Source organism: Manacus vitellinus, unplaced genomic scaffold (genome assembly GCF_001715985.3).
Source record: "Manacus vitellinus isolate BGI_N305 unplaced genomic scaffold, ASM171598v3 scaffold_34_pilon, whole genome shotgun sequence".
NCBI classification, from domain to species: domain Eukaryota; kingdom Metazoa; phylum Chordata; class Aves; order Passeriformes; family Pipridae; genus Manacus; species Manacus vitellinus.
Genome location: NW_021940488.1, coordinates 1507910 through 1530376, shown reverse-complemented (window position 1 = coordinate 1530376; position 22467 = coordinate 1507910). Strand labels below are relative to the sequence as shown.

Here is a 22467-nt window from a genome sequence, read left to right as displayed (position 1 = left end):
CCAAGGTGTAAGGGCGGGAGCTGGGCTGGAGCATCAAACCTGGCAGGGTCTGGCATGAGGGGAGACGAGGTCTGAAGCAGGGAAGGTGCGCTGCGGGACACAGGGAGTGACGGGGAGCACCTTGCACCTGTCTTGGGAAAAATACAAGCAGGGAAATATCACGAGTCGGGCTGTGTGTGTAAATCTGTGACAGTCGTCCAGCCATTGCCGGCCACGAATGGGAGGGGGGGGGGGGAGGGAGAAGGCGAAATAGAGCGCTGGGCCAGGAGGGAGGGCCGGGACGCGAACTGCCGGAGAGGGGTGGGGAGAGCCGGGAGAGGGCGGGCGAGGTGCCCGGGTCTGAGTCAGCCCGGCCGCACGATGCGCGCCCAGGGCAGTGCCAGGCGCGGCACCGCCGGGATCCCGCGTCCTTCCCCGCCGCCCCCGCGTCCCGCCGGACCCGCTCCCCGCGGGCAGGGCCGCTCCGCCTCGCCATCCTCCTCTCCTCCTCCTTCTCCTCTCCTCCCGCGGTCGGCGGGCAGCCCCGAGGGCGCCCGGCGGGTCCGGGGGCCGCGCCGCCAGGCAGGACCGTGCCCCCGCCATGTGAGTGTGCGGCGGGGCTGCCCCCCCCCGCCCGCCCGCTCCGCTCACCGCACCATGAAGGTACGGGGGTGCGGGGCAGCTGCCACGCCGCGCTCAGGTAGCAGCCCGGGCGGCTCCTCCGCCTCCTCTCTGCCTGGTCCTCGTGTGCGGGCGGAGGTCGCGGCGCTCGCCGACTTCTCAGGTACGGGGGGCACCGACCGGCGCTGCGGGGCTGCGGGGCGCCGAGGGGCTGGGCGGGGGTCGGGCACCCCGGGCAGGGGGCTGGCAAAGGGCTGCCAGCCCCCGCATGCACCGAGGCGTCCCGCCGTACCCCACCATCCGGACAGGGCGCTGGATCCGCGTCCCCCGCCCGGAGCGGCGCCAGGAGCTGCGTATTCCCGGCGGGCTCCGTGCTCCGTATTCCTTCTCTCGGGCCGTGTCCCGGGCCTGCACCCCGGGGAGAGCGTGGGTCGGATGTGCTGTGAAGGAGGGCAGGGTGCAGGAGAGGGTTTAGGGCTTCCAGGGGGTCCAGGTGGGAAGGGACGCGGGGAGCTGAGCTGTCGCTGCGCCGTGGGAACGCTGCGCGTGGATCGGCCAGGGCCTGACGAAAAGTGCGTGGAAGTCCCTGGAAAGGTTCCCACTTTCTCCTGGAGACTTGAAGTCGGGCCCTGAGGGAGCCGTCCTGAACTCCGATAGCGAACAAGTGCTGCACTTCTCTCTGCTGGGGGAGAAGCCTCGTAGCGCCACGATGAGAGGAGTCCCTTGCCAGGGAGTAGAGGCACCAGTTGTCACCCAGAAATCCCAGCCGTGACCCCTGCGAGGCTGCTGCATCAGTGCAAATTGAAATGACTGCAGAAACTGGGGAAATTTATTCCCACTGGGACAAAGAAGCAATCTCTGGTTTTTGTTTGACAAAACCGCACTCTTGTACCTTTCCTAGTGCTCCAGGCCATCCCACTGCTGTTAGAAAGTTATTTAGAAGAGCTGTTTGTCTCCTTTCTATATGTGAGCACAGCATATTCCTGGAAGTTGGAAGCTTAAGGAACTGCCTCTCGGGCAGAAAGCAAATCTTACCCTTAGTGAACAGAGCAGAACTTCCCAAAAGCCAGTTGAGTGCACCGTAAAAAAGTTAGTATATATTTAACAGCCAAAATTTGTTGTTGTGCATATTAATATAGTTCGTGTTATTACAGTTCAAAATGCTGGTGAGGGTTCTGTAAAAACTATTTTCTCTGCAATAGGAAAATACAGTTTGTCATTTTATTATTGTGTCCAGCACCATAAGCCTGAACATTTCTAAGCAAGCAGCCACTGAATATAAAGACCAGAGTTACATCCTTGATAAGTTACATTTCTTGTATTAGATTCCTTTCACATGTAAAAGGCTTTTAAATTCTTGCTGTCTCATTCTTTGGTGTTTTTCTTTGCTGATTTGTAGATGTTAGTTTTGGAAGCACATGGTGGTTCTCCACAAGAACATAAAATAAATGTTCAAATTCTCCCTTTCAAATAGCTGCTGAGTTAAAAAATATCCCTTTATCTAGGACAGTTCCCCTCACAAAAGTCCATTCACTTTTCAAATGAAGTTATTTAGATAAGGTTATCCAAGATACATTTCAGAAGTACAGCTGTATTCAGTATTCATTGTGCACTGAACTTTCCAAATAGGTAGAATGACCAGAGAAAAAAATTCTGGCTCACCCCAGAGAGATGTCATGCAGACATTTCAGCAAATAAGATATAGTAAAGAAAATCAGATTCCAGAATTCTTTCCAGACTGGTAAGTTCCCAGGCCTGAACACATTCTGCTCACATTTTACTTTTAACATGGAGATCTAACCCAGAATGACAGAAAAGATCAAAATGTTACTGGAACTTTTTTTAAAAAAGGTATCCAGAGCATATGGAGAAGTTTTTAGCTGCTTCAGAAGGAGGTGCTGTGGACCAGGAGCTGCCAGAGGTGAGATGACACCCTGCAGTGCCATCCCCAAGCTGTTTAATGCCTTTTAAAGAATTACAAGCCGTGTAACAGCAGCTTCAAGATGAGCTTCTAGAGTTGATTTTGTTTATTTGCTCCCTCCTGTGGCAGGAACAGCGACATGATTTTCCTAAACTCTGTTGAATGTACATGGACACAAATCTGCCCTGTTTAAAGAACAGAGCCTTGCACCTGGACAGTATCCTGAGGGATGAAGAGTGGGAAGCTTCTCTTACTGTAACCAACCACCTGCACTTTCCCTGTCCTGGAAAGGGCCAGGTCTAACCCTGCCCTTCCAAGGCCAAAGCTTCCAGGAGGCAGGTTACAAGTTTCCACCGGCAGCCCATGTCAGAACAAAAGGAACAGTGACCTGCTCCTTCAGTGTGTTCTGTGGGATTGGATCTGATCTTGGGAATTTAGTAGTGCACAGAGAATTGGAAGGCCAGTTGCTTCACCTTTTCCTCCTTTTCACAGACTTTAGGCTTTCATACTCAAATTACCAGCTACACACTTCTTTTGGGTCATTGCATTTTCTGCTTTGTGTGTTTTCAGCATCAGGTCTCTCCCCCAGCAGCCCAAACTGCATTCCCTTCTCCCCCTCTCTCCACCCCTGCTTTCCAGAATCCCTTCCCAGACTGCTGCCTGGTTCTAACACCTGTATGTGTCATCTCTGTTATTCTCTTTATGCAAGTGTTAAATTGTGCCAGCAGTTCTAACCTGCCCAGAGCCTGTTTGTTCATCACCAGAGCCAGCTGCTTGCTTGGAACAACCCAAAGATGCTCCCTCTTGGGATCTGTTCAATGTTCTGGAAAGGGGAGCAGGGAACAGTGTATGTCAATACTGAAGGGTTGTTATTATTACGGGGCTTTTTATGTTTGACTTGTATTTGTGGTCTGTATCTCTTCCAGGATGTAGAGCAATGTGTTCTCGTTCTCATCTGTCCAGCTTTTAACTATGAAAAAAAATTTCTTGGTGGATTTTTTTTTTTAAAGAGACATTTCTTCATGGTGCAATAATATTTTGTGATCAGTATGTGAATTAGTATTTTCTAGGGAAGATAAGTGTTCTAAAACAAGACACCAGCAGCAGTTCAAAATCCAGCCCTGTGAGAATGACTCAGTAGTTTCTCCTAATGGCAGGAAATATTGAAAGTACTATTGATGCATGCCATACTTAAAGATCTGCATAATCTATGATTCTCTAGCAGTTTGGTGGCAGCAATTAACGAATTTAAAAGTCGGACTTGATGATCTTGCAGGTTTTTTCCAACCCTAATGATTCTATGATTCTATATTTATTAATTCAGTTGGTTACTGAAAGTGGAGATGTGCTCTGAGGTCTGCAGTCCTCTATGTGATTAATTTTTAAACGTGGAGTCCAAGCATTTGTGCCCAAATTTGAAACTGAAGGCTGAAGGTTTGGAAGAAGAGATATGTAATTCGCAGTTCTTTCCTTAGATCTTCGTGCATATTGGTGTGCTCCTAAACCTAGAGAATTCTCTTCCCCTCATGTGTGCTCTTCAAAACACATCTTTTCACCAAAATATTTATTTATTTTCCTACTTGACCAAGCTCCGTCTTCCCATTGCTTTTCTCAGTGATCACTTGCAGCTTTCACATTTCAGATCAGGTCCCAGTCCAGGAGGCTGAAGACTGCTATGAATTTTGCTAGTTCTCCACTCTCTGGGAACTAAAATTCTGAATACTCTGGGCTCCCAGGAGACTGACAAGAGTCATTTTTCAAGAAATCAAGGCATCATGACAGCCATTTCCTCACAACTCTTTTATGTTCAAGGACTGGTTCCCAAAATAGGCAAAAATAAGGAGCTGGCAAAACCAGGAAACATATACTGTACTTCTACTTCACTTACATCTGTGTCCTGGTGCTCTAGAAAGTCCAGCTGCTGAGGGAGAGGTGGCTTGACTGGGGTCAGTGGCATTTTGAGTGTCTTCCCAACAGCAGGAATCAGTGCTCTCTCTCTCTCTCATCCCCTGCCCTCCCCATTGGCAGAGGGAAGAGGCCTTGGCTCTTTGTCCTATCACTGCTCCTTCTCCCACCTTTTCCCCATCTACTGCCAAAGTGAACTGACCTCTTATCCATCTAGGAGCACACTCCTTCTCCCTGGCAACACTGAGGAACCCCCATTCCCCTTTTTTGATGCCACTTCCTTGTCTTTCTTTTCTCCATGCTCCTTTAAGGTCAGGCTCAGGCTTGACCTGACCTCCTTCACTCACTCACCACTCAATCTCCCTTTCCTTACCTGAGTCCCAGCCAGGTTTTCTGGGCAGCTTTCAAGAAATGTGGCTGTAACTGAAGATCAAAAATGAAGTAACTGTGTGATTGCATAACTGGGCTGAAGAGTGACTTTCTGGACGTGAACAGAAAAAGCGCCACTGCTTAGGCAGAACTTTTTAATCTCTATCCGCTGGTGTCAACTTTTCTGTCTTTTCTTCCAGAACAGTTCACACAGAATTGGGCATCAGTTTAACTCCATAAATTTGATCTTCTGACCCAACCATAGAAAACAAATGATCTAATGAAAAAGCAAACCAGTTCACCCAAGAAACAAAATCTGATCCTGTGACCTTTCTGCATTAAAAGTTTCCATTAAGTTTTGTGGCTTTCACCCATACCAGATTTGCCCCCAGGCAAAAGGAAAGCAAACAAATGCCTCTAACAAATGCTTTGTTTGTAGTAAGGTGGCAGGATCAATCAGGACCAACCACAATGATGCAGAGGTTTTCTTGGTGGTTTTGTGTTGGTCAGATAAAATCCTATATAAATTTTCTTGAGTCTGTTCTGTTGACTCACCGTGGCAATTGGAGCATGTCCTTCAACCAGGATATTTAAAGAAGTGCTAAAAGGAGTGATGCAATGATGCATCTTCTTAATACTGCCTTGTAAAAGTCAGGCAAAAATGTTGGTTGCTTTTTTAAAGGAAAACATTTCATTTTAGAAACATGTTTCATTTCAGTAATATGGCAGTTAAACCTCAAAGTCTGGTTTAAAGCTTTTCCTGGTGGAGTGGGTTTGGATCTGGGATTTGTTCTGTGAAACAAAGGTGTATGTCAGAAGTGCGATTTTAGTTGAGGTCATGGTGCTGAGATCCAAGGTCTTGCTTCTGTCCCTGCAGTTCTCACTGCTTTCCTGAGGAAGTGTAACTTATGAAGTCACATTTTAGATGTGCTAATATTTTTTTGTTAAATCCACTGATGAGATTTAATTATCCTTGTTAGAGAAGTAAAAGCTTTGGTCCTATTAAGTTCCTACACATTTTGTGAGTCTAAGCAGCTGGGCCTTACTTCCATCCCTAAGGAAGGATATTGCTTCACAAGCTCTCCTAAAATGAGTTTTAGTGTGATGCTCCTGCCCCTACAACAGATGTCAGGAAATTTAGATGTGAGACACAAACCTATGGGAAACTTGAGTTCCTGAGCTTCAGTGCTCAGGGACCAACATGTTTGGGTCTGTCATTCAGATTCTCACACCTTTGGGGCAGTTCTCCCTGTGCAGATTGCTGGCACCTGACACATCATATGCCATTTTATTTCAAAATGAATAGCAGGGACTAGTTCCCCCCTGCCTTCCTACTCCATCTGCTGCCGATACCCTTCCCAGTGAGACAGAGCTTCCAAACAGTCTCAGCTTTATTAGAGAAAGGGGTTACAGACTTGTTCCAAATAAATACTCAGCTTTTGTTGGAAGTGTCCCCAGACAGAGAAGGCACTGTCTGACCAGTCACTACTTATCAGAATTCTGTCATCTGCCAGCCATAATCTACAATTAAAATTGAAATATTTTGATATATTACCAAACACAGAGAAAATAGTGTCTTAAGGGAGCTGAAGAGCAGGGGGAGGCGTGGTTGCGCCCTATGTGTTCAGCATTGGTGAGTCATTTCATCTGAATTACTAGGCATTTTAGGAGTTTTGCTTCAAAGGCCTATTGTGTGGCTTCTGGCAACAAATTAAATACCAGTGAGATTTGACTCTTAATTTAGAATTAATTTTTAAAAATCACTCATGATATAATGTCTAGTTGAAAGCCTATGGCCACTGGAAGGGTTCCCACAGGTTTCACTGAGCTTTTGATGAGGGTCTCAACCCACAAATATTTGTTTCTTTTTCTTCATAGTGTTTAATCTGGGAAGACAAGCATTATTTTTTCAGAATAATTTTGCAATTTTTGACTCTTCTTCAGGCTAAAAGTGAGTTGGGGTCAAAGAAGTGTTGTTATAAAGAAAATCATCAGGTGATGGGAGTGCACTGGGGTGCATTTTTGCTTTGCTAGCTTGGACTTGCTGTACTGTAAAGCTGTCATAGCACTGCAGATCTGTGAGCTGCCAGATTTCTGATTTTTTGAGTGTCAAATATAAATGAGAATACAAGAAATGCAGAGTTTGAGTCTGAGTTCTGTTTGCGAAACAAAACCTGCATTTTGTTTTCTGAGTTGGCAATGAACAGCTCCCCCCCGGCCTTCTTGGGGAACTTGAACATGGAGGTTCACGTTCATAAATCCAAGTTTTCAGAGAAATATTTTCTACTAGTCCCTGAGGTTCTCCTACTTGCAGTCTTTGGGAATATTATAACTTCTCTGTCTCTTGGGCATAATGATTCTCTCATTCTGTCTCCAGAAGCAGTTGCCCACTGAGCCTTTCTCTTGTTACTTCTTGTTAATGGCACTAGGAGAGGTTACGTCTCCAGCCAAAAGAAGGAATTTTGGCAAGGGCAGGAAAGAGCCTCACAGCCTCCCTTAATAGCATTGTCCCTCTTGGTCAGCATCTTTAGTTAGAAGGGAGAAAATCTTCCTTTTCTACCGTAGTTCCATATTAGGTCCCAGGACAAGCGTTTGCCCCTCTGGATTCATGGAATAACTGACCATAGTGTGGAGTTTTACTACAGACCCAAATCTTTGGAAATCCAGAGAGACAAAAAGGAAAAGGAAATAAAAAGTAAGTGAGAAAAGAGAAGTGCATAGGGATCTCTCCAATTTCCTTGGAAAGCCATTGGGATACAACAACAGTAAGCATAGCTCCTAGGAGACAGCTCAAGGGAGTATGAAAGTATACATCTGAAGGAAAGAGAAGGCTTGTGGAAGGGTCTGAGAGGCTGAGAATGGGCATGTGGACTGCGAGTGCAGGATTCATGGGTTTTCCCACTCCACAGAAGTTTAATTCACATAACTGCATGTCTGAGCTGAGTGGCACAGAGAGGAAGAGGTTGTGTGGTTCCTGGAGAAACAATGATCAAAAAGTTACAGAAGGTCTATTCTTTCTGTAGGATGTTTTCGTTTTGCTTTTCCAGACAGAGCTCATGGCTTGGTTCCTTGTCTGTGCTGCTGCTCGCTGACAACCTTGTTCAAACTAGACCTTGAACGTGTTCTTATGCTGAATTATCTTCTAGTTACCTGATCCTTTCTCTGGCCTAAGTGGAACCAAGCTCTTGCTTAATTTGACCCTCAGATTTAATCGACAACGAGAGTTAGGTTCAGTAAGATGGTTATGATCCATGTTATGATCCATGAGCTATGAGGGGAAAAAAAAAAGAAATCTTAGGAAAGCTTTCATGTTGATAAAGCATGGAAAGCATAGAAATCCTGACTGATACCTTCATCACTGATGCCTGCTTTGATTGTCAGACTATCCCAAAAGCATTTTCACTACTAACTTCAGTATTTTCTTAATCCTTCGTCTGTCACTAAGGCCAGCGGAAACAAGTTGCTCCATTGGCAGCAGGCCTGTGGCTCTCCAGCTGCCAGTTGACTTTCAGCATTAATCATTTAGACTGAGTTGACAGTGGCAGTTCTTACTCTGACGTGGCAGCTCAGGCTTCAATTTTCATGAAACTTGTAGGAACGTTATTTCTCTGAGCCCTGCGTGCTTCAGGCTTGAAACTGGCCATTGAGCTTAAAAGTTGCTGAGCTGAATAAGGGAATGGCAGATGGACAGAAGTCATGATCTCATAAGCTTCATGTCTTTTAGAATTGGGCAACTGAAACCTCAAGGACTGATTCTAAGAAAAGCAACAGCTTTGGATGCTCTGAAACCAAAGTAGTCATTTGGAAATGGAAGGGGCTTTCATGGTCAGTAGCTTAGCAGTGAAACTAGATTATCACTAATTTTTTCAAGCAAACATCTATCCTCACATCAAAAAAGGTTTAGATAATAGAAAAAATACAGTGATTATACAAAAAGTATTTTCCTTGTGTGGCAAAATGGCAGCTCATCAGTTGTACTGCCATCTCCTGTAGTACAACTGAAAGGATGAAGTTAGTAGGATGGTGGTCTCCAGCAAAGGGTACAAGGGTTGAGAAGAAGAGTGGAAAAAGGCACACTGAAAAAAACAAGCCATGGAGGGGAATTAAATCAAATGAGTGACTATGCAGGAAAAGCATTTATTAAGCAGGTATGTGGATCTGCTGAGTAAAGCTGCTGTGCTAGTTGGAGTAGAATAAGCAGTGCTTCTGCCCAAGTGTATTTCTTACTGATAAAAGACTGTGAGATCAGGTGTGGCTAGAATGACTCAAACAGGATGTTTACAATGTACTTAGATACAAAAGGATAAAATGATGAGGCAAGAAACAGCATTGTGAATTTTATAAACAGTGTCTTTCGTGGGTAACATTTTGCCCTCCATCACAATTACAAAAAAAGAGCTGCCACAGAAAGAACTGTGACTAATTTGGCTAATTCTGGAAGAAAGGATTAAGCTTGGATTCTGCACTGGTGTTTTGAGCCGCAGTACAAAGTTACAATGAGTGAGTAGTCTGGGTTAGGCAAACACTTGCGTGGGATGATACCTTCTGGCCTTCAAATCAATGGGATCTTTTTGTTGCCCGTTGCTTCAGGCTTAACTTCTGTGCCAGTCTGTAACGTTTTGTACATGATTTTGTATGCAGAGCACCCCATACGTCACTTATGAATGTGTGTCTTGGATTAATGGGAAAGTTCCTACTGGAGCTTTCACACAGATATTATTGGGACACTGCAGTATTGCCAAGTTTTTCTAATTTAGACAATTCTCACAGTAGTGGATTTTTTTGTATAAAGTTTCATATTGTTTTAAAGAGTGAAATTTATTATTTTTGAAAAATAGAAAGAGCAGCTCTATTGTCCTCCTCGTTGCAGATAACACATGAGAAAGTGACTGCTGCAGCTGAACACCACCTCCCTCTCCATCACCCAACAACCCAGAAAACAATGAGGAAAATAAACATTAAGTTAACTAAGTTTTTTTTTATATGGTCTGTTTAAGATTCTGTTTGCTCAGGGAAGAAACCCCATAACTCATAAGTGTTCTGATTTCTGAAAATGTGTTTCTGTGCAGAATTCAGTAAGCAATATAGGGATGCTCATGGTCTCAAGGAGATGAAGCTCCTACTAGAGTGACTACAAGGCATTGCTGCCCAGGGAAGGAGGGAAAGTAGCCTGGGAATGGCTCCCTCCGGTCCAAGCAGTGCTCTGGGACGAGGTGAGAGGCAGCAGCTGCTGAGAAAATTTCATTCCCTCACTGAGGGCAGGGCAGGCAGTGCCCTGTTTTATGCAGAGGGCTAGCATGAGGAGAGTGAAGAACCTGGAGTTTTTCAGGGAAGGGCAAGAGGAAATCACAATTTTTAGAGTGGGAATTCTTCCTCAGCATGTGACCTGCGAAGGGCTACTCCACCCGTGTCTGCATGGTCTGTGTGTGTAGTAATAAAAAATGCAGGTTTACGTGGTCTGCCATGCGAGACGAGCGGTTTAGATACTCATACGTCACCACTCCTCTTATCTGAGAACATTAGGTTTCAGCAATTTCCATTACTATTTTTATCCTTTATTGTGTGCAAACACATGAGGATTTTAATAACAGCAGAGTCATGTCTACTTGGAAGGCCAGAGAGCTTGATGTCTTATTTTCACCAGTCCATCTAATGCTGATTTTACAAGTGGACCATAGTGCTCCAATGCAATCAGAGCAAGTTTTTTATAAAGACATTTTTTTTAAAGATTGAATAGTTGCAATTGTTGGAGAAAGGTGCTTAGATACTGGATTAGGAATTTGCAGGATCAAAGTAGCAGTTAAGATGCCAGGGAACTCATCCAAATCACAGCATAGCTGATATTCTTTAGGGAATACTGCACTGTTTTTTATGTGGCACTCTTGGTTCCAAGTAACCTGAAACCTGAAGAATTGAAATGATTTACAAATATCGGGCTGTATCTTTGAAGGTGTTGAATGCCCACAACTCACGTGGGGCTGAATGCTCTGACACTGAGGCCCTTTATGCCACGATGGTGATGCCAGAGGTGTTCAGCAGCAACAAAGGCCACTGGAGGCCCCTTTGCAGCATCAGGCCGTGGCAAAGTCGCTTGGGTGCAATTGGGCACTTGGCCCATTTTCCTGGCAACACTCAGCACCTCCCAGGAGCAGGCTGGCAGAGGAGTGGCTCTGGCAAGGAACTTCAATTATTTGTGATCTCAATTACACAGAAAATGTAGGAGATAGATTTGGTTGTGGGTTTGGGGTTTTTTTTTAACCCCTGAGTGGCCATGGGGATTGTGGCTTGGCCATGGTCTCCTTGAGATCCAAACTGCAAATACAGGGCATGACATTTTTTGTGCCCTGGTTCCAGTGCCAGTGCTCAGACTGAGGTCGGGGAGGTGGAGAACTCACGTACTTCTGCTGCACTAGAAGGTGCATCTGCGTGATTCCTGTGTAGATCAGGAACAGCAAAGGCAGTAGTGGAGCAGGCTTCTCCTTTCTCCAGACTTAGTAACTGATAGGGGAGCTGATTTTCCTTATCTAGTTGCACAGTCAGAGCTGGAAAAAATGCCAGAGAACTGAAATGTTTGACCTATCCCTGGAAGTGTTCAAGGACAGGTGGATGGCGCTTGAAGCAACCCAGTGGAAGGCGTCCCTGCCCATGGTAGGAGGTTGGAACTGGGTGATTTATAAGGTCCCTTCCAATCCAAACCATTCCACAATTCATTAAGTTTCATATCTTTTGCTTAGAATTCTTAAGTTTCTATTTAAAAAACTTTTTTAAAAATTGCTTGTCTTTGGGGAAAGGTTTATAAAGGGCAGAAGTGCGGAAATTAAATGGCATGAGCAAACTCCTTTTCAATATTTTCTTTGAGAAAACTAGTTTTTGTTTTAATGATAAGCCTCTCCCCCCCGATTCAGCCACCAAAACAAGAAAATGTGTGTGGGGCAGTTTCTCCATTATTCTTAAGAGTGAAACACAACTTCCCAGAAGTCCAGAAGTGCACAGCATCCTTTTAAGACAAAGTATAAGGAGTACCTTTAGCCAGCTGGAATGCAAGAGCCTGGCCCACAAAACCAAGTAATACCCCTTCTGACCTCTGCAGACAGACACACCTAAGACTGAGCACAGCCATGACTGGCAAGGGCCCGAGGCCAGGGATTGTCCATGACAACACATCCTGCTGCTGCTGGAGTGCTGGGAGGGCTGTGACTCATGGCCACACAACCCCACGTGTCCTGGCCCTGACCTTTACGAGCACGAAAGGTTGACCCATTCACAGAACCGTGTGGCTGCAGGCCAGGTGTATAACCTTGACTACAGTGCCCTTTCCGGAGACTGATTGTGGTTTTCTTTTTGTCTGACGAGCTTGTGGTTTCCTGTACTAGTTGTAACAGCTGAATATTTTCTAGGTTACCTAACCAAGCTCCTGCAGAACCACACAGCCTATGCCTGCGATGGGGAGCACCTGAGCCTGCACTGTCCTCGGCACTCAACCATCAGTGTTCAGTCAGCATTTTACGGGCAAGACTCCCACATGTGCAGCACTCAGGAGCCTCAAACAAAGATGGCAGAACCGAGAAACTGTGTGGCACCCACCTCTTTGCAGGTACCCCACGTTGTAAAGGTTCTTAATGTTTCCATGCAAGTGTTCGCAACGTTGAATGAAATGACACCGTACCTATGTCAGTTTACCACCAAAAGTGTTACAGCTGAAAGGATTTGTCTGGTCAGGAGGATATTACCTTAGGATTGTGAGAGCTTTGTAGATTGCCTTGGAAACCCCCTTCTCAGAATTCCCTAAAATAGTTCCTTTCCAGTCAAGGGCGTCCTGACTGAGTTGACCAACCTTAATCTATCACACAGGCCCTCCTTGTCCCCAGGAGAGAATACAACCATTGGACAGAGCTGGGTTACAAATCCACTGAATAAAATGGTTGGCATCTGGCTTGTTCCATGCCTGTCTTTCCTCACTGAAAAGGCGCAGTGACAGCTAAACAGCAAGTCCTAAGTATTTCTGCAGATATCTGCATTTCTGGGAATACCTGATCTGTATCAGCAATATCTTATCGTTTGTTTGCTGGGCCTGCTTAAGAATAGCTTAAAATCATTTATACTTCATCAATTATTACTTTCCACTGTGGAGACTTTCGTAACACAGCTTAAAAGGTCTGACTTATCACTGCTTCATCACAGTGAAAAATGCCCAGTGTTGGGCCAAATTCAGCAAAACATTGCAAAAATGAGTAATCAGTGGATTCTGAACATGTTCTGTTGGTGAAACTGCTGCAGATGGTCTACAGAAGCTTCTGTGAACATTTGAAGCTTTGATGAGTATTTCCAACATTTGTACCTGTAGCAGACACATACATTCCTTCTTGACAACAGGGAGTGTCTGTTCCTGCCCCTAGGTGGTTGAAGAGTTCTATAGAGTGGTTTGGCAGTAATATCCTTTCTCCAGAATCAGTATTAGGGCAGTTTTATAAGTGCCTATAATGTACTGCAATTTCTAAAGACGTTCCAAACATTACCTACAGGCCGCATGAAAGTACCTCTCCCCACCAAAAACAGTAGGCCAGATGCATCCTTGGTGTCATTTTACTGACCACAGCAAAGAGACACCAATGATTATTTTGGGCTTGTGAGGTCTCCATGGGCAGTTTTTTTCCGTGAATATAAAAAGCGCAGCATGGGATAACTGTTGTATAAACTATCATCATCATTCAGGCACTGTCACTGATCAAAGGCATGAAAGCATTTTGGTGAGGCCAAGAACGTGAGAGACGTTCTGCATCTCAGGGAGTTCCTGTTCTGTCAAGGAGAAGAGACACATCTTGTAAACTGATTTCTTAGAAAAGAGCACCAGTGATCTCACCCCTCCTCCTCTTCCCTTTGGAAGCCAATCTGCAGTCCCACAGTGGGGTGTGATGCTGCCCTGCAGCCAGGAGGAAGCACAACAGGCACGTTTTGCATCGGCCTCCCATTAGAGGGATCCCTGCAGAGCTGGATCCATCTCCAGATATTAACAGCCTGGTGCTATTTTGAGTGTCATTGTTTGTTTTTGTGTCTGCGTGCTTGTGCACAGCAACATGACAGAAAATGCTGCTGCTGTTTGCATTAAGCAGGAGAAAATACAAACAGATGCTCAGGAGATGATTCAGATCAGGTGCAAACAGAAGGTGACTCAGTAGGGGACAGCTCTCCACTTGCTAAAGATGTAACTCTATTTCACTGGTCCCTTCCAGAACCATCCCAAATAAGGAGGAGTTATTTGTTTGACTTGCAACTCTGTAAAAGGAGAATTGACTTATAAAATTAAGCCTGCTATGCTTTCCCTACTCTTTTAAACTCTAATTTAGAGTGCATTTAATGCTCAAAAAGTGTTGGATGCAAGTCCTTTCCTTCTGTCAGTGTGAGTGTTACAGGATCACTGCAATGTACTGCTAATGTGTGTCATTGCTGCTGGGAGGGATGGCTTCCAGGGCTGACAGCAGAGATCCAGCCACTGCCAACTCTCTCAGCCTGGAAACAGGAATGCAGCTTCTGCTATCACAGTGGTAAATTTGTGATTTGACCTCTTGGTACGACTGAGACCACTTCTGATGAGAAACATTGCAAAAATTCCCATGCATTTTATGGGACTACCTATAACTACCAGAGAATGCTATCTTACAGTTAGTCCTGTTAAGGGTGGGGTGACCTGGGGATAGCACCCTCCTTGTCACAGCCTGCTGTGATTTTAATCAAAAAGCCTGGGCACAACACCACAGACTATCCAAAAATGGTGTCAGAAAAGCCCTCTCTAAACTGAGCTTTGAAGGTGAGTAAGAATTTCCTGAGCACATTGCCACATTTAAACTGGGGTTTTTTAGGTGCTTTGGCTTGTGACTGTGTTAAAAACTGGACACAGACTCACTTTGGGCAATGTCTTCCTATTTTCTGCAGCTTCAGTTCCAAACCCACTGTTGAAGTGGGAGCACCAGTGTGAGCAGTAGGAGTACTCAGACCTTCTGCAGGACTTGGAGAGGGCCCACATGGCCCTTTGTGCTGACCTGTTTGTTATCCTCTCTGTTGCCACTCCCAGGGGAAGCAGCACAGAGAGAACCAGGATATATTGCTGGGCCAATAAATTTGGAATAAATATGGCCTTAGAACAACAGTGTTAAAAACCCCCCACAAAACAAGACATAGAGGCTGAGGATAGACAGGCACATCTGTGCTTTGCAATCAAACCAATTCTGAAATTTGCTCAAGTGGCAAGTCAAGCAAATATCTGATCATGTGTGTAACTGCAAGCAAGAAGCAAATGTCCCTTAAGCAGGAGGTCAAACACATGGCTTAAACAGGGTTGTGCTTCAGTGTCCCTCAGCACACCGAGCCATTAGTTAGAACTCTCTCAAGTGAAGGTTATTACAGAGCATGATCAGGTACACATATGTAGATGAATACGAAATGGTTAAAAAGACCTCTTTTTGAGTTGCCAGGCCTCACCTGGACATTGCACTCCCATAAATGTGCTCAGAAGCGTATGTCTCAAGCACATTCAGGGAAAAAGCTGGGAGTCAGTGTGTTCCCTCTTTCTCTGGGCTCTGCACCACCAAGGCTGTGGTGGCACTCAGGGAAATTTGGCTGACTCCCCCGGGGGCAGAGGGAAAAGTAACAAACAACAGTAAATTGGTAACATCCTAATTTGCCGTGAGCATTGCTGTGGTGAATGTGATCCCATAAACTTGGCCATGACTCTAAGTCTAGTAGAGATATGGCCTAGGTCCAGTGATACAGATGTTTCTTGCATGTTTATAGCCAAAAAGTTGTGATTTCTCTCCTGTGTAGAACAAAGCGCAACTAAGTGTTCTCATTGCTGTGTAGCTTCATACCTTGTTTTCAAGCCTATCCTTTTTGCCCATTGTTCTAGAAAGTACTGGATGAATGCCAAAACCTGAGATCCTGCCAACTCCTTGTCAATAGTCGGGTTTTTGGGCCTGATCTCTGTCCAGGAACCACTAAATTCCTCCTTGTCTCCTTTAAATGCAAACCTAGTAAGTAATCGACATCAGGCAAATGTGTTTTTCTGTGTCTTTTGTTGCTTGTTTTGGTTAAAATGCCACTGCACGAGGCTTTGCATAAATCTATGTGGAGCTTTGGGGCTCTTGGATTGATAGCAAATTGTTCTTTTCTACTTTACCTTAGCTCTCACTGTATTTGCAGTTTCAGGGTGCTTGCTGCCAGTGTCATGACCAGTGTAGTTTGGTAGGACCACCTGTCAGACATCAGACTAGAAAGGAAAAATGTTTTGGAAACTATTTTTAGAGAAATAGCAATGATAATGTCATATTAGAAAGACAGAGATGAACAGCAAAACCAGATGCTGGGGCTAAGGATCCAGATGATGCAGAAGATATCACAGTGAGGAATATGCAAAAATACTTAAGGAGCTGGGACCAAAGCTTTCAAAGATTCAAAAATGCCTCCCACTTACAGAATAATGGCCAGAGGATATATGTGCTGACTTTGTTACAGGGTATGTTGTAGAATCACCTGTGATCTGTGCAGGTATTTGACGTTGATGTGTCAAGGGACAAATCCTGCCTCAGAAGGAGTCTGCTTTGTAAACATGAGAAAGTGGAAGAATGATTGAGAGGTTTCATTTATTGGTGTTTTTTATTGTTTTTCTTGTTGCTATTGTATATGAGAACAAGCCCCAGTAGCCTGGGGGCTCACCTTTTTTGGCAGCTAATCCCCAGCGTGGCTGAAATGGGTCCCAAAGAAAACAGCTGAAGGATGATTTATGGGTAGATTCACCAGCCAACTCAGAAACACTATCCCACAACCACAGGAGAGAGCACTAAAGGGATTTTCTTTAACCAGGGCATTAAGACAGACACCACTGGTGGAACAGGAGTAGGTGGCAGGCAAACTGAAGGGCCAATGCATGCAGAGTGTGGAAGTCAGAGCAGAGAGATGAGAGGCAGATGTTACATTTGGCAAAACACTGACACAAGAACTCCCAGGGGCATACACTGGGCCAACCATTAGCGGAAAAAAGTGCCTGACATTTAAAATTTTCATTATCTGTTTTAATATATCAGTAGTTTAATTTTTTTACATATTGCAATTAGTGTCTTATTAATAGTAGATGGATTTGAATATCATAGCTGTGTCTGTATCATTAGAAATCTTTTTTTACTAATCAGAAGTGAATTGGGAACCTGTTTGTTACTTTCAGAAGCTGCTTAATATTTTTCCCCATTGGAAATGAGCTTCTTTGATTACATAGTGCTTTCTGTGGTCTGAATTTTACAAAAGCTGGTAAAAAATGTATTTAAGAGCAAGTGCTGCCCTCAAGATTGAGAAATAATCCAATTCCAGTGCAAACTACATGGTTTCTCATGACAGGAAATTTATATTTGTAGGTAAGATACCAATATTGTTAGGCTTGGCAGTGGAAAACTTCCTTGCTCAGGAAATCACTTGAGTATAACTTGTATATTTTGCAGCCTCCTTGCCTTCAAGTGGGCACTTCAGCAATTGTCTAAATACCTCTGTTTTTCGTCTATTTAGAATTCTTTTTGCTCTATGTCTGCAGAGATCTCTGTTGAAATCTTACCCTGTCTGATACCACTTGGGAGTTTGTCTCTGTTGTCTGTACTTCCAGAGCCCCTCCAGCACAGCCACAGCCACAGAACACAGCTTTAGCCTGTGAGCCCTTGGGCAGAGCCCCTGGTTTTTGGCATGATTTTTATGGGTGGTATGGCAAGTGCTTCTGCAGAAGTGACAATCTGCAGCCAGTCATGTATTTTTTAAAAATAACTCTTTTTTAGACTTAAACTTGTGGCTGTTGATGAGCTTGAATGGAAGAAACTGGATTGTTACCAAGAACATTGTTTTATCTGTTCTATTCTGGATGAAACAATAATTATTTTTTTTTAATTAATAGATAGGTTTTTCTCTCTACAATTCCAACACTCACACTCCACTCACAGGGACATCATTCGCTAAAAATAAGGTTTCCATTTTCTCTTGCTCAGTCAGGGACCTCCTTTTCCTGTTTTCACATTTTTGAGGACAAAAAAATAGGAGGAGAAAAAGCTCTTCTCCCTGGCCTTGTCTGCTGTAAAAAGGTTTGCCACCACAGTTAGACCAGGAAGATTCGAGCAGGTAAAATACCACAGGGAGAGCGGCTGCTTAGGCCAGCAAGAGCTTCCCTGGCCAGATACAGTTTTAGCTGGTTCTCCAGGAGGGATCAGCCATTCTGACTGGGAGATGAGCTCACTGACTTGCCCACCTCTGTGCTGAGAGTGCTGCCCATGTGGCTGTGCCAGCCGAGCAGGGGAGAGGGGGTGTTTTTCTCAGGCTCCTGATTCACATTGCTTTGTCAGCAAAACTTTCCAGTGAGCCCGTGCTGGATAGTGAAGCTCAGGCAAACCCCCTGACCTTGGTGAAGCCCTGCAAATACAGCTGGGAGCAGTGCCTGGCTCGGGATGGGGAGCCCTTTCCCATGCCTTTATCCTCCCATTCTCTGTCCCTCACCCGGTGCTGTCACCGAGCGGTGCCAGCCGTGCCCATGATTGATGAGTGCTCAGGGCAGCCGAGGTGGGCGTAGAGCAACAGTGTCCTGGGGAGACACAAAAGGGAAGGATGAGGTTTCTCCTGTGGAGCAGGGGTGGAAAGCAAGCCAGGAAATCAGGCAGGAAGGGGGGGAGGCTGTTCTACTGGGAGAGGAGACTGGCAAAATTAATTTTTTTATTCAATTCAAAAAGGAGCCAAAGGCTCTGAATGATCACATGGGAGCATTCAGTTGGAGGAAGTGCTCTGCTATTGACTCTGTCTCTGTTGTACTGGTGCCACATGTCACTCGCAACAGCAGTTGCAGAAAAGCTGGTTTCTGTCACGCTGCTATTTACTATTAACAGCCCAGCTGAATAAATTGCCTCATGTTACCTTATTGCTGTTTGCTTCTACTTTAGCTGAATACAAAACCAAATCAGCATGTGAGAACCAGGAACTGAAACTCCACTGCCAGGAATCCAAGTTCCTTATCATCTACTCGGCCACCTATGGCAGATGGGCCCAGGAGGAGAGCGCCTGCTCGGCAGAGGCGGAGCACATCCCCCCCTTTGGTATGTTTGTACACTGCTCATAGACCTTCTCCAAGCAGGTGCACAGAGAAGAGGGGAAACAGATGGGGAGAAAGCTTCAGGTGCAAGAGCAATGGCATTTTGAAAGGGTCATTGACTGAAATGTAACAGAGATTATTTCTGAAACGCAAAAGAATTGCCCAGCATGAGCGAGGAACATAGAGGAAGAAATGCAGCAAAGTAACAAATTTTCATGTAGTTAATCAGTCCTTAGTATGATTAATGTCAAAAACTAGTTCTGTTGCCTGTCTTGAACTTAGGTGACGTGCACTAAATATCAGCTCTTTGCCTCTCTTCTTCCTCCAGCTTCTGATATCAATCAGGCAACCCTAACACCGTGTTTTACTGCTCCCTTCTTCTCTGATCCCTTTTTCTGCCAGATCTTCCATGCCTTAGCTGCAGACTGCAAGGAGAGGACTCATAGGGCAGGGTTCATTGCTTAGATGCTGTTGTATGACTGAACTCCAAGACTGTGGTGGTATACCAGGAAATTAAATATGCCTGGGATTTCTCTTTGGCACCAAGTCCAGCAGGCAGGAATGTCCTATGCACATGGTACTGAACTGACTAATATGTTCAGTGGTTGACACTGAAGGCATGAAGGTAAATTTTCATGCCATGCAGAAGGCCAGCACAAGCTGTGTGTGCTGTTCAAATCCCTTAGTACCAGACAGGGAAGGGCTTGTAGGACTGATGCCAGCCTGTGCAAAGGCTGAGAATTGCTCCAAAGAAACATACTACAAGTGTAATCTATGAGAAGCTTCTCTGAACATCAAGAAGAGATCAATAATTAATCTTAAAAGCCCTTTGTCTGCAAGCCAGTGTTTCTATTTAGTTACATAGATACTATTAAAAATGCATTGGCTGAAAATCGTGATCTGTTCTTAGACAGGGATCTATTTACTATTGCCAGGTCTGTATTTCACACCTTGTGTGGGCCTTCACACAGACTTAGTTCCGCCTGTCTGTTCTGTGGAGGAAACATTTTAGCAGGTCTTTGACAGACCCACACATCCTTCACCATGGCAGTGTATGATACAAGGCAGGGCAGAGATGGCTCAGCTTATTGAGAAAGGCTTGGGTTCATACTTATGTCTTGCACTTCAGTCACCTCTGAAAATCACTCGCCTCTAATGTCAGCACTTACAGTTCACAGACCAGAATTCTGCCAACCCTTCTTACTGGATAAAGTTTCCCAGGATAAATAGAGAAAGAATTTGCAACAGCAACAAGCTTTGCTGTGGCCCCTGTGTACAAGCACTTCTGGAGTAATGCCCTGGCTGGTGCTGGCTTTGTGTTCTATAAAGCAACCCATGACACTGGTAATAGGAGAGAGCATAAAACCTGAGACAAACACAAAGTAGATCTACAGAAGGTAGATCCTTGTATAGATTTTCCAGGTGCTTGGCCTCTTCCTGCACAGTACCAGTGACTCTGTGCAGGCAGTAGAATTTCCAAGAGCACCTGTGCAGCATGGGAGTTCACATTCAGTTATCACAAAAGACTTGGCACTTAGGACCCAGATCCAATTGACTCCAGATCTGTCTGTCTCGAGCTTAAATCTTATGTGGTTATTTAAGCACCTACTGATGTGAGTGGGTGCATGATTAGACTTCTGAAATGCCTGTCTACCTTTCTCTCAAGGAGAGCAATGGTAATTTGAATGTCAGCATGATTGTAATGACTTGAGACAATTTGAAAACTTACTTTAGCTGCTCTTCCTTCCTGAATCAGAGCCCACTTACTTGTTTATGTTTGCACCAAAAGCTAAATTGGCTCCATCGTGCATTTGTTGTTGTTTCTGCCCACATTTGTGCTTCTCAGCCTAAAGACAGTGCTTGAGCCTTTCCAGTTCTTTCACTGCATCACAGAGAAACTGAGAGGCAGTTTTTTTACACCATGCAGAAGAGTTTTGTTTTAGGACGTTGTAGGTCCTAATGCCAGGCATAGGAAGTCTCTGGTGAGCTCAAGTTTTGCATCTCTCCACACCTGGTATGGTCCTGCCAGGGGTACTGGGTATTGAATTAATTAGATACTACTCTAGATCTTGTTTACCTGATGTTACATGTGATAAGCAGTGACGAACAGCAGCTTTGGGCTGGCACAGATGTGTTCTGAACCATCACTTTTCCGTGAGCCACCGGTCAAATCAGCTGACAGATTTTCAGAGCTTTGCTTCAAAGGGAACACAAGAAAACATAAAATTTCTTTAGCCTAAAGGTTCTTCTCCATGTAGGAAATAGAGTGTATAAATCCATCTCTGCTATGGGCCTTGCAGCACCTGTTCTGACCCTCAGTTTTACATTTAACATGACTCCCTACTTGTGCAATGGGTTTTCTGAACCAGTTCAATAGTGAAAACCAGCTTCTGCAGCTGTCCAAATGTCTGGCACTGTACAGACTGTACAGAATTTCCAGAGAGCAACTTCCCTGTTTTACTGAGATTATCAAAAACTTTACAAGAAAATTCTGGGTGCGGTTTTGTAGCAGGTGGTTCTGCTTTGATGAATCTCTTGTGCACAGCACCAAAGCAGGAAAACATAGCAGTTTGTTCCTGTGTGAGCTGTTGCCTTTTCTGACCCATTATCTATTTTATATTTGTACTAACATGTGCATGAGGAAAGAGAAAATGTATTGGCCAGAAGAAGTTAAAGGATTGCACCAGAACAGGTTACCATAGAGAGCACAAGGAAGATTCAGGTCAACAAACACCTCTCAAATAATAAATTACTCCTGTTAATACATGAAAATACTTGACAGGAGGCTCCAGTGGGTCGTCTCCAGCTGCAACTTGCAAGTAGAACACTGCAATATCCTTCCCAGAAATTTCACCTGGATGTGCATTGGCTGGTCAGATGTGTATCCCTTCCAGCACAAGTGACCAGCACAGCCCTCTCTTCTATCTGGTCCCACTTTTTGGGAGGGGAGGTGGAGAATTCACACACTCTCATCACAGCTTGCACCATGGCATGACCATACCCTAGGGCTGGGTTTTGTCCTAATCCCCTCTTTCCAGTGGGATTCAGCTAAGAGGGAGGGATGTTAGCAAGACAAACAAGGGGGATTTTCAAAATCCTGCAGGTTCTTTCTAGTTCATAGGTGTCATAATTTTTTTACATAACAGGTTTCTGTGATGCTGTGATTTTTTGTAATTTTTTTTTTTTTGTATCAGTATTGTGGACAATTTAAAGGGCCTTTCATCTCTTATTCACTGACAGTGATTGAAAAGCTTTTGATTTCTGTTCTCTCTTCCTAGTGTGAGCCAGTCCTTTGGGAAAGTCTCCTGAGAGCAGAAATAACTGCAGTGAAGGCACAAGTGGCTGTAGGCAGATCTGGGAATGTTTACACACTGCCTTGGCACTTTAGGTGTGGGAGACAGCAGTCAAATGAATTTTGTGGATGTAAAAGTAAGGATAAAATAGTTTGATTTTGCTTCCACCACAACAAACCTGAAGTCAGCTCTCTCTGTGTGCACACATCAGATATGAAAAGGTCCTTGTCTGTGTCAGCCTGAGGAAACTGGGAAGCTAGGTGGGTGTTTGGGGCCCC

General features: G+C 44.8%; 1 protein-coding gene across 1 annotated transcript in view; it reads left to right on the top strand.

The window, feature by feature from the left end:
• The first annotated feature begins 705 nt into the window (after nucleotides 1-705).
• The window catches only part of EVA1C (eva-1 homolog C), a 31013-nt gene continuing 9251 nt past the window's right edge, over nucleotides 706-22467 (top strand). Inside the window, exons 1-4 of the mRNA XM_018077008.2 lie at nucleotides 706-763; nucleotides 12193-12389; nucleotides 15696-15819; nucleotides 18748-18900. Coding sequence (XP_017932497.1) covers nucleotides 12318-12389; nucleotides 15696-15819; nucleotides 18748-18900 — 349 coding nt within the window. The 5' untranslated portion in view covers nucleotides 706-763; nucleotides 12193-12317. The remainder of the gene's footprint in view (nucleotides 764-12192; nucleotides 12390-15695; nucleotides 15820-18747; nucleotides 18901-22467) is intronic.